Here is a 12,121-nt window from a genome sequence, read left to right as displayed (position 1 = left end):
CATGGTCCTGCTCAGGTGATCTCTGCAGGGTCTGCTAGCTGTATTTATCCTTTGAAAAAATTCTGACCACGTCTAAGCATCCTTGATAATTATAGAAATATAGTAAACCCTGTATAATATTTCTGTCTATTATGATACACCTCAAAGTACTATCAGGGTCAGGTTCCAACTGGTATTTTAGAATTGTAGATTTGGCTGAAAGATGTTAACCATTGTGAGAAGCTGGGTGAAAGATACAGAGGATCCCTCTGTACTGTTTCCATGAATCTCTAATCATTCAAAAATAAAAAGTTGAAAAACAGTTGAACCATTTGTGTGTGAGCGGCAGGGTGTCTGAGGTAGGCACGATTCCACGCTCTCGCAGCGGGGCCTCCTTAGCAGTCCTGGAGGGAAGGCATTTCTGCAGCACGCACGCTGCCTGTGCTGTGCTGTGCTCCTGCTTTGGCTCTGCTCAAACTGGGGACAGTTTCATTTCTGAAACTCACCCGGATGGAGTCCGTAGGGCTGGATTTCCAGAGCCACGGTGACGTAGCTCATGCAGGATTCTCGGCTTGATTATCCCAGGAATGCAGCCTCCTGAGTGAGGCTCAGGAAATCCAACTGTGGGTCTCTACAGGGTCAGGTGTAAGTTGTGCCCTGTGGGACGTTTTCAGTTTCTGTTGTATGAAACTGAGCTGGGGCCCAGGATGCTTCTAGCCCAATGCCAGCCCAGTGCTCGTCCCCCTTCATGACCTTAGTGGGTCACCAACCTTTGTGCCCTCAGATGCGCCACTGGCCGCGTTGGGCAGCTGTTACCTTGCAAAATTGGCTTGCTGGCCTTGTTCTGCCATCGGCCCATCTGGTAGGTCACAGCCCTTGGGTCGGGCACATAGATGGAAGAGTTGGGCAGGAGCATGAATAGCCTTGCAGCTTAGGATTCAAGGTCTTCACGTCGCTAATACTGCACTTAAGACGAATAGCTTTGGAGAGTGATGGGAGAAAAAAACCAATAATCCAAAATCTCCACCAGAAAGAAAAAGAGTGATGGTTTAGCATCACGTGTCTGCTGATGGAAAATTCCACTGGAACATCCCCAGAGACGCTCCTCGCGGGGCAGGAAGGGGCATGCAGGGTGAATTGCAGGAGGCCGCAAGGTCATTTGTCTTTGAACGGAAGAAGTGAGTGGGTGTGGAGTGTCTTAACTGGGCCTGTCTAGCTTTCCGCGGTCCAGGCGGGTTAGTAACGCTGTGTTTTCTCCCTTCTCTGCAGCTGGTCCTTCGGGGTGTTAATGTGGGAGATCTTCACTCTAGGGGGCTCGCCCTACCCAGGGATTCCCGTGGAGGAACTTTTTAAGCTGCTTAAGGAAGGACACAGGATGGATAAGCCAGCAAACTGCACCAACGAACTGTAAGGGCCGTCGTCTCCCCCAACATGCTGTGGACCCACCACGCCAATAGCACTTCTCCTGACTTATTTCTGTTTTCTAAACATGTTCTCAGGAGAAGTATTGCTGAAGCTTTCTGGGCTCCATCCCAGAACTGAGATAGATAGCTACACTGACAGCCATGCCTGTCCAAAAGGAAGAACATCATTCTGAGGTGTATGGAGTGAGTTTTAAATCACAGAGGGTGTTGGGCTGCCCGCTGAGGGCTCCCAACTTTGCAGAGTGAGACGGGGTGACCTTCCTGGGCCACGGTGCCGTGCCTTGCTGTTGGCTCTCCTCAGTGACAGGTAGATACATCTGGCCCTGCCTCACACACAAGCTAGGAAGCCGTGGGGCTGCCCCCGCAGGGTGTAGGATCAAAGAGCCAACGCGACCTTGCCTCCTGGGTTGTGCCGGGCCCCGGCACAACGAGTGCATCAGGTCCTTCTGCAGCTTTTTTGTGACCACTGAGAACTGCTATTGTAGTCTGACACCGACGCATTTCCTGAGAGCGCGTGAACGAGTGTCTGGTTACCTGTACTTTCCACCACATTTTTAAGGCAGAGAATTAAAAAACTGTCCAGGTGCCATCCTTAGAGTACGAGATCTGAGTAGAAAACTGTGAGCTGGCTTCTAGAAAAGGCTACCCCATGCTGTTAGTGGAATTATGTTGTGTTTGTGACATGTGTCTTGTGCAGTAAAACCAGGGCTTTGAAAAGGGGCCTCTCCTCCCTACCCCAGGATTAACTAAGAAGAGTGATTGTCCCAGAGACTGCGGTCTGTTGTGTACCGTTTCCTGGGGATTTTATATCTGTAATCCCGTGAGTGCTTTTCGGTGTACAGTGGACGTCTGATGAATGGCCACATTTTATAGCATATTATATAAAGGCATTTATTGTGCACCTTGTCGTTCCTGTTGCTCTCTTTCTAATAGAGAAGGCCTGTCGAAACCCATAATCAAGAGAAGGCCTCGGAGCCCGGGCCCATCCAAGAGTTAATCAGGAAGTTATTGTGCAGCTCAGCGACGGCAGATTAATTCATAAGAAACTCACCTTGAAGTTGTGGTTTTCAAACTTTTTTTTTTTTTTTTTTTTTTGTTAACTGAGGAAGCTTTGTCCACTGAAATCATTAAAAGAAAACCCAAAGTATCAGGCATAGATTCTAGAAATCCCTGTGACACTGAAGACAAACAGACACATGTCTTTCTCGATGGCATAGGTACTTCCTCCAGCATGCTGGGTCAACAAGATGCGCCTGTCCATCAAGTTGCCCTGGAGAGGAGCCAGGCAGTGATTATTTGGGGAAAGTGAATAACCACTCTCTGATTTAGTTGCTTGGAAAGTTCCGCTATATTTTCATCATGTAGGGCATACCTTCGTATTGCCTCTTAAAACTGGCTGATAGCCATGCATCTAGCACTTAACAAAATTACTTCACCCAGGAAATCGTGTTTTCCAGGTATATGATGATGAGGGACTGCTGGCATGCCGTGCCCTCCCAGAGACCGACGTTCAAGCAGTTGGTGGAAGACTTGGATCGAATCCTCACTCTCACCACCAACGAGGTAAGGAGCGCCTTGCTCCTTCCGGTAAGGAGCCGAAACCCGTGGTCCTTGCTTGGGAACCAGCTCGAGGCGGTCAATGCAGCCATGCCCGCTGCAGTCTGTGGCACGGTTTATCACTTCCCACCGGGGTCGGGCAGAGTTAAACGATGTGTTCCTCCCAAATCCTGATGTTTCTCAGAACTGCATTTCGAGAGTTCTGACTCACAAAACCAAAGACTGAGGGCTCTACGTGAGGCTGCTCTGCACTGTGGCTTTTGGGTGCTGTGTCCGGGGGTGGAGGGTGTGTAGAACAGCGAGTGGCAAAGGGAAAGACATGTCCAGCCTTTGGGTTGTGTGGGAAGGAGCTAAGGTATATGGGCTGGTTGGATTCCATGCCCTGGTGATGAGTGTGAGAGCTGCTGATGTTCCGGCACCGATGGACTTGGAAGCAGTGACGTCCTGCCCTTCTAGCTGCCATGTAACCCATGACCCAGCCCTCCATGACCCTGCCTGGGAATGGCGTGTGGCTGGTCTCCATCAATGTGCTTGTAAATGTACACACAGTTTCCTATAATGAGTGACTTATATGATTTTAAGGGAAAAAACTTGTACCTTTTGTTAAAATAGTTTCTGTGGAATAACGTATAATCTGCATACTTTTCTGTCACTCACTGCCCGAATTCAGCCATGTCAGTGGTTTCTTCAGTGTACAGATAGTGAGCTCTGTGGTTGTGGAAGGAGCCTGATCAGAGCAGGAAAGTTGATAAGCTTGTTGAGGCCAGAAAGATCCCATGGTAGAAAGAAATTGTTAGTGAATGAATTTGAGATATTTAACGAGGATGCAGAACAGTGTTCCTTCAAACAGGAAAAAGCCCCAAACAAACCCACATCTGTCTTACCAACAACAAAAAGGTTAAAATGGCCTAAATGTTTTAGAAAGAAAATAATACATGTATTTTTAAATAACAACACTTAACTAATTTTAGAGTGATTAAAAAAAATATTAAATGTTGTGATATGAAGCCTTAAGCCAGCAATATTATCTTATGAGTCTGACTGTGGCTGATAAAGGGAGAGATTGCATTTAAATGAATACAGCTGACCTTCAGAAGTTGAAAGGAAAGGAACAGTTCAAGGGGGAAAAAAACCCAACTTTCTTCTCCTGCCAAAATTGTTGTTTCTAGTATAAGTTCCTTTAACCCTAGACTTGGAATCCACTGATATTCCTATTTTTTTTCCTATCAGAGCTGAACATTTATGGCTTCATTTAGAAACTGGGAAAGCACTAAAGTTCCATTCTAATGGTCTTGCGTCTGTGCTCAGTGCAGTGTATTTATGTTTACATTTAAAGCGGGTCCGCTCCTACTGACACTTACATCTAGCATCCCAACATAAAAAAAGCAGAATGCCCTATTGTCTAACGGATATAAAAATCGAAGTTTCTTTTCCTTCTGAAAATCATTACCATATGCTCACGAAAAATGGTTCCATTTAGGACAAAATTTCATTTTTATCATTGTAAGCAAAAAGTTCTCTTTTGATGTGGTGGGCGTGTTTGTTTCCAGTTGTGTGGTTAATGCTGCTGTTGTTGGAACTGACACATCCCCCATTCTCGGATGGGGACTCTCTCTCTTGCCAACCCTGGTGATGAATTATAGTGGGGTTTTTTTTGTTTGTTTTTTTTTTGTCTGTTAAAATGCATAGTCGCCAGCATTCTGTGGGCTCTTTTTTGATAACACCGAGGCTGGTTGTGCTATGGTCTGCACTTTTTGGTCCCCCTCTCAGCAAAGCCATGTGTCATAGGATAGTCGAATTCTGGATGTGTGAGCACAAGCAGCGCAGCGTGCTAGCCCCATTGAGGCAGTGAGACCCAGAAGTTTTCCAATTTGGAAAGCTCATAGGTTCAGAGCAGGGGTCTGCAGACCTTTTCTGGAAAGAGCCAGACAGTAAATCTTTTTAGCTTGGTGGGCCATATGGTCTCTGTTGCAACAGCTCCTCTCTGCCTTGTATCGAGAAAGCAACTACAGACAGTGTGTAAATGAGTGTGTCTGTGTTCCGGAGGACACTTGATAGACCCTCAAATTTAAAATTCATTGGAATTTTATGTCATTGTATATCATTTTAAGGCCATGAGATAGTATTCTTCTTTTGATCCAAGCATTTAAAAATGTTAAAAACCGCTCTGAAGCTCACAGGCCATACAAGCACAGGGAGTGAGTGGGCTCTCGCCCTGTCATAAGTCAGAGTAAATGTTATCCCAGGGCCATCTGGTAGGCAATACCAGTGGACGCTCTTAAGGAGCAGAAGAGTCCTTTTCAAGTTTCAAACCTTCAGACCTTTGAAGCTTAACCTCTATCTTCCTAAACTTTTCTTTAACTGTCCATTGTGGATTTAATATACACACGAGTATATATCTAAAGCTTTTGTGAACCTGTTTACATTCCCCACTCCTCGAGCTTCTGAGAGTAATGGATCACATCTGCGAAATTGCCCACTGAAGGAGGGAGGACACGTTCCCCCTTAAATGACCCTTGAACGTAACAGTCGAACGTAATTCATAAAATAAATATTCATGGTCTCAGCTATTGCAAAGGGTCCTGGGAATCCACATGTCATGCTTTTGCATTGTGCTGGGGCTTGAATTTGAACCCTGTGCTCTAGCAAGGAGGCGGATGGCCAGGAGGTCGTTCGAGCCTGTAAGTCAAGTTGACCGCTGAGCAACTACAGCTCAGCTAGGTTTTAGCATTCCCTACTTGTCAATCATTTTCCCATGATGGGTCCTAAAAGAAAAGTAAAGGACAGCCTAGAGTAAATAGTGTTGGGGTCTCAAGGAGGTCTTTGTGGGAGCCAGGGTGGGCTAGGTCTCTGAACCTTCAAGAGGCGCCCCTGTCCTGTCCCGACTCCCATAGCAATGTCTCAAGAGCCTGCATTTGAAATAAAAGTCTTCTCTTCCCTTCTTTCAGGAATACTTGGACCTCAGTCAGCCTCTCGAACCATATTCACCTTGTTATCCTGACCCAAGATGAAATAAAACGTCTCTCTTCCCTTCTTTCAGGAATACTTGGACCTCAGTCAGCCTCTCGAACAGTATTCTCCTAGTTACCCTGACACAAGGAGTTCTTGTTCTTCAGGAGATGATTCTGTTTTCTCTCCGGACCCCATGCCTTACGAACCATGTCTTCCTCAGTGTCCACATATAAACGGCAATGTTAAAACATGAGTGCGCTCGCCCTCCCGTCCCCAAACAGGGCAGCACCAGGAACCTAGCTACACTGAGCAGGGAGGCCTTGCCTCCGGGAGCTTGTTGTCTCCGCTTGTATATATGGATCAGAGGAGTAAATAATTGGAAAAGCAATCGGCACACGTGTAAAGAATTTATACAGTTGGAAACGTGTAATCTTCACCAGGAGGAGAAGAATGTTTCTGGGGCAATGGACTGCCATGGGCCACCACGTGCCCATGACCCGCTGTGGGTACTGGCTGTGGAGCAGCCGGACTCAAGGCAAACATACGTTTTTGCCTTCCTTGTGAATTTTGTAATAATTGGAGAAAATATATGTCAGCACACACTTACAGAGCACAATTGCAGTATATAGGTGCTGGATGTATGTAAATATATTCAAATTATGTATAAATATATATTATATATTTACAAGGAATTATTTTTTGTATTGATTTTAAATGGATGTCCCAATGCACCTAGAAAATTGGTCTTTTTTTTTTTTTTAAATAGCTATTTGCTAAATGCTGTTCTTACACAGAGTTTCTTAATTTTCACCAAGCAGAGGTGGAAAAATACTTTTGCTTTCAGGGAAAATGGTATAACATTAATTTATTAACGAATTGGTAATATACACAACAATTAATCATTTATAGTTTTTTGTGTTTTTTTTTTTGTAATTTAAGTGGCATTTCTATGCAGGCAGTGCATCGGACTAGTTAATCTGTCGCTTGGACTTAACTAGTTATCAGATCCTTTGAAAAGAGAAATATTTACAGAATATGACTAATTTGGGGGAAAATGAAGTTTGGATTTATTTGTGGTTAAACTCTGCTGTCAGATGATTGTTCTTAGTCCGCCTCCATGCCCGTAGTAAAAGAACCTGTTAATGAGAAGGTGTTTTGTTTTGATGTGCAGCTAGCTATGTCATTGGGCCCATGTAACCTTGAACTGTGCTTCCCAAGGCAAATGGGACCAGCGTTCTCTTAAAAAGATGCCTTAACCCATTCCTCAAGGATGGGCCTTACTTGAGATGCTAGCAGAACGTTCTCTCCGGCAGCTGGCCGCATGCCCTGGAGTTGCACATTAATCAGATTAGCCTCTATTCTCTTCACTGAATTTTGATAATGGCTTCCAGATTTATTGGCATTAGAGAAGCCTTTTAGGATCTTCACGTCTCATCATGGAAAATTGAAACACTGAGTTGTTCTGCTGATAGTTTGGGGGATACTTCCATCTTTTTAAGGGATTGCTTCCGTCGAATTCTGGCAGGACCTCACCAACAGATCCGGCCTGATACCAACGTCAGACAAAACATTGCCCTGTTGTTCGTGCTGTATTAAAGTATTGTGTTTTGCTTTCGAAACACCTACTCACTTTGCTGTAGCCGTGCAACACAAATGCGGATTACACTGATTTTACGTGTTACGAGATTGGAGAAAGTATTTAATAAAACCTGTTAATTTTTATACTGACAATAAAAATGTTTCTACAGATATTAATGTTAACAAGACAAAATAAATGTCACGCAGCTTATTTTTTTAATATTCGTGTCTCACCAAATGGTTTCCTGTGCTCGGAGGTGTCGACTCAGTGCTGTTTGGTGTGATTGCAGGAAAGGCAGAGCTGGGGGTGACTTGCCAGAGGGGTTGGCCGGGACCGAAGTATCTGGGACACATGGATCCCATGGAGAATCAGAGGTGGTTGGTTCAAACCCGGGCTCTTGCTTACAGGGCCACAGGGGAGTCACTGGATCTTTCTGCACCCCAGCTACCCCCAGAGGAGCAGATGAGGGGTGGGAGAGAGCTTTGCAAACAGGGAGGCATTTCTAAGGATGGGAGGGGTTGAGGGGACATGTTCAGAAGATCTGGATATTGGGGACCTTGAAATCTTTCAAGCTGGCTTCCTTGGGATGCACAGAGAGTAGAATTGTTTCACGTTTTCAAAAAGACAGCTTGAACAAATGTTAAAAGAATTTTACTCGTATCCATGCCACCAAGAACCTGAAGAGAGAAGTGGTGTTTTGCTTGTTAACAAATGCAAATCTTGGACTCGAAAGATTTCATTGTATCTGCTTGCCAGCCACCGAGCCAGAAAAGGGAGATGAAAACAGCCAGACTTCTCGCGAGCTTCAGCCATGCTCTCGGACTGACCTTATGGGGTCGTTGGTGATTAAAAAGGGCCATCTTTGGGGGTCTTGATTGTGTTTGAGGCTGTTACAAGTGGAGCGAGGGTGTCACCAGCCATCTGGAGAGTGATCTATAGTCCTGGTTCCACACTGGCTAATCTCCTGTGCTACCTGCCATTTATTTTCAGAAGAGCAGGGTTATAATCCCACCCCAAAGAATGATTTTAAAATGATAAGTGAAAGCAGCCTTTCATCATGTGTGCAGGATGCTAATTCTGCAGCCTCTGGGCGTTATCACCTTGGGATCCCCTTGGCCAGGGTGGAGGAGAAGGACTCATGGGCCCAGCAGGTGTGTTGAAAGCAGGGTTCATGTCCATGTCAGTGCTTCTCTGTGCAGGTCAGTGGTGTGTATTCTGTGCTTTTGAGACTCAAGGGGTAGGTTACAGCTTTTCAGTAGACAATGTAGGTTGTAATCCTATACTAGCTGTTCGCCATTTCAGTTTCAGAATTATTTTGAGAGATACTTGTCATCAAGGGAAAGGAGGCAGTGTGGTCCCTGAGAAGGATGGGAAGTACTTTTCTGCCCTAACTGAACGGAAGCAGGGCATGATGGGAACCCTGGAGCTTGTGCCACCTCGTCTGCCCCCAGACCTGAGGAAGCAATGGGAATTAGTTGAGCCACAATGTGATTGTCGTCGAGACATGAGATCAGTTCATTTGCGAAGACAAAGTTGGGGGGCATCTTGGTGAGGAAGGGGTAGTGCCTGGCCCTGTTGTCTCCAACTGGGAAAGGCGTATTCAAGAGGCTACCTCGGAAAGCTCACCTGGTGGTGGCCTCAGGCAGGATGGGCAGGGCAGAGAAGTACGGCATTCAGGAGGGTCCTGTGGACCCCTTGAGGACTGGGTGCCCTTTTCTACTACTCCGTCTCCATTCCTCCTTACCTCAGGGAGCTGTCCTTCACCAGGTCCTGGGGGAAGAGCTTTGATCCCACACACAGGTAATGAAAACATGCAGTCACAGTAAAACAAATGGCAGACTTGAACAGCTATGGACTGAGGACCCAGTCACCAGCTCTGGAAATCAGAATTGGGTCTGCTAGCTTGTACTGTATAGTTGAGGCTCTGGGAAGGTGGGGGTACAGAGGTCTCTACTATGACAGATGAGAAACTTGAGGTTCCTGAAGGCCACATGGCTGGGAAATGGTGTCGATAACCAATGCCGCCGCCTCACACAGTTTAGGGGAAAGACAGCGGATGGTGCGTTGGGACAGAATTGGGTTTGTTTATTTCTTACAGCTGGGTGATGTTGGGCAAGTCATGGGTTCTATCTGGACCGTCCTTTCCCCAACTATAAAACCGGTTGTCACCAGCCTTGTGGTCTTATCATGAGGACTACCTATAGGAGCTTAGCTCAACTTTGGCAGACCATACTCAATAAACAGTTTTCTTAAGAATTTGTTTTTGTACATTTGTGTTTTTTTGGTATATTCACAAGGTTGTACAACCATCACCACCATCTAATTTGGAACATTTCATCACTCCCCAAAAGAAGCCCTGTACCAATTAGCAGTCATTCCCCAGTTCCCCCTACCCCCAGCCCTGGCCACCACAAATCTGCTTTCTGTCAATGAGTTTGCCTGTTCTAGCTATTTCCGTAAATGGAATATGCCTGACTACCTCCACCTAGCATAATTTTAAAGATTTATCCGTGTTGTAGCATGTATCAGTACTTCCTTTTTTATTGCTAAATTGTATTTCATTGTGGGGCTATATACAGGTTTATCTGTTCATCAGTTGATGGGCACAAGTTGCTTCTACTTTTTGGCTGTTAGGAACAGTGCTGCTGTGAACATTCGTGTACGCGTGTTTGTGTGGTCATATGTTTTCATTCCTCTTGGCTGTATGTATACATTGCAGTGGAATTACTGGGGAATATGGTAACTCTCTGTTTAGCCTTTTGAAGAACCACTAGACTGTTTTCCAAAGCGATTGCACTGTTTTACATTCCCACCAGCAATGTGAGAGTGTTCCAATTTCTCCATATCCTTGCCAGCTCTTGTTATTTGTCCATATCTTTTCATTATAGCCATCCTAGTGGGTGTGAAATATCTTCCCAAGCATTTAGTAGCTGAGATACCATTCAGTTCATAGATCAAAGATACATACGACCTTACTGCTTACTGCGTTTTTTAGAACAAGATGCAATTAATTGGCCTGGCTTTTGCACTTATAAAATGGCTGGGATAGTTAAGAGGCCTCAGTGGAGCCTCATGGAGTGGAGGGGCTGTGAAATAGATCAGTTTCATCTCTTTCCTCTTGGCTGAGAAAAGGAGGAAGCACTACCCCATGAAGCAAAGGGATTCTGGCTGGAATCCTTGAGTGCATCTCTACCCCATGTCCCCAGCTTTATACCAAATAAAGGCTAGTGAGCGCTAGCAACCCACTGGACTGAGCAGTGCACCGTTACATATGTATGCACTTTGGAGCCCTTCTTATCCAGCTTGCGTTTTGATGTTATTTATTTTTTGATGTTTTTAAAAAATGAATGCAAGGTTTATCTTTTCTCACATTTCATATCCAGGAAGCCTTGAAATGAGTTGGCTGGGAGGGATTGCAGAAGCCTTCCAGTTTTAAGTGACATTCTGGAAGGAGGCTTGTGTCCTCTTTTCCTAAGGGTTTCCAGGGGGATTGGATGGGCTCCTCAAAATTGACTCCCAAGTCCTGACTCAGAGGTCACATGAGGTGCTGTAGAGTACAGTGGATGTGAGATGGTCACTGTCCACTGTTTAGAAACTCCAGCAGGCCTTGCCATCCTCGGAGTTCGTGAAATAAAAGGTGGTGGGTTTCTCCTCATCTGCGAAGCTAAATACTAAAGTATATAGCAGTTCAGTGACAGAATTAGGCTTATGCAGGTAAGTGATTTCCTCCTGGCTCAGAACACTGTCCCTTCGGGGTGTATCCTTTTAGTGTCTCCTAAATCCTTAGTTGAGAGCACTTAGCTGGATCTTGGCTGCATCCCTTCCAAATCAAAATCCTCAGCATCATGTATGTAGACAGGGACAGGGAACCTTTATGGATTTATAAATTAAAAATAAAGGGGGAAATGTTTTCTTGGTCTGTAAATGGGGTGACAAATGATTTCATTCTCAAATGATTGTTGAGTTAAATGAGGTTTTTACCTGGGAAGCCCTGAACACCATGCCTGCTATGTAGCCCTCAAATAGCTGCTTTCTCTACCTTTCTTATCATCCATCTATCTATTGATATATAGACATACACATAGTAGCAGGTATAAAGAAAAATATGTGTGTGGGGGGGTATATTTTTAATTGTCATTACTGAAGAAATTTGTGAAATTGTTAGTCAGCTGTGAATTTCATTAGGGGCATGTCTGCCCCCTCCCGCAGCAAAAAGTTTTAATAATTTTTTTTAAAAGATTTTTATTGGGGAATTGGGGGGGTGGGAACAGTGCTGGGGAATTGGGGGGAGGGGAACAGACAAGTTGTTGTCCTTTTTGTTCTTCAGTCTAGCTGTGGAGGACGTTGCTTCACTGGCCCAAGTTGGCACCATCATTGCTCTCTTCCCGGATGAGGCAGATCAGTCTCCGGCTTCTGGACGGCCGCTCACTGTGGCTGCTGGCTGCTCACTGCGGCTGTTGGCCGCTCACACTGGCTGCTGGCTACATACGGGAGCCCATGGCAACCCACTGCCACAGGGGCTGCAGCCTACGCCGTCGCCGGCGACCCAAGGCAACCCAGTTCCAGGTCGAGCTGTTGTTCAGCATCTTAGCTGTGGAGAGCAGTGTCACTGGCCCTCATATGTGGGATC

At 45.5% G+C, this 12,121-nt stretch overlaps 1 protein-coding gene across 16 annotated transcripts in view; it reads left to right on the top strand.

Moving 5' to 3' along the window:
- FGFR2 (fibroblast growth factor receptor 2) overlaps nucleotides 1-7,712 on the top strand; it is a 100,721-nt gene extending 93,009 nt beyond the window's left edge. For 13 of the 16 annotated variants that reach the window (XM_019642950.1, XM_019642964.1, XM_019642963.1 and 10 more), the window contains 3 exons: nucleotides 1,249-1,386; nucleotides 2,861-2,966; nucleotides 6,001-7,712. In XM_019642950.1, coding sequence (XP_019498495.1) covers nucleotides 1,249-1,386; nucleotides 2,861-2,966; nucleotides 6,001-6,165 — 409 coding nt within the window. In that variant the 3' untranslated portion in view covers nucleotides 6,166-7,712. Of the gene's footprint in view, nucleotides 1-1,248; nucleotides 1,387-2,860; nucleotides 2,967-5,908 lie in introns of all 16 variants that reach the window. The other 3 variants (XM_019642965.1, XM_019642956.1, XM_019642955.1) reach the window with 1 other exon arrangement.
- The last annotated feature ends 4,409 nt before the right edge of the window (nucleotides 7,713-12,121 follow it).

Source organism: Hipposideros armiger, unplaced genomic scaffold (assembly GCF_001890085.2).
Source record: "Hipposideros armiger isolate ML-2016 unplaced genomic scaffold, ASM189008v1 scaffold_74, whole genome shotgun sequence".
In the NCBI taxonomy this organism is placed as follows: domain Eukaryota; kingdom Metazoa; phylum Chordata; class Mammalia; order Chiroptera; family Hipposideridae; genus Hipposideros; species Hipposideros armiger.
The sequence above is the reverse complement of the archived record's forward strand: the minus strand, read 5'-3'. Positions and strand labels throughout refer to the sequence as shown.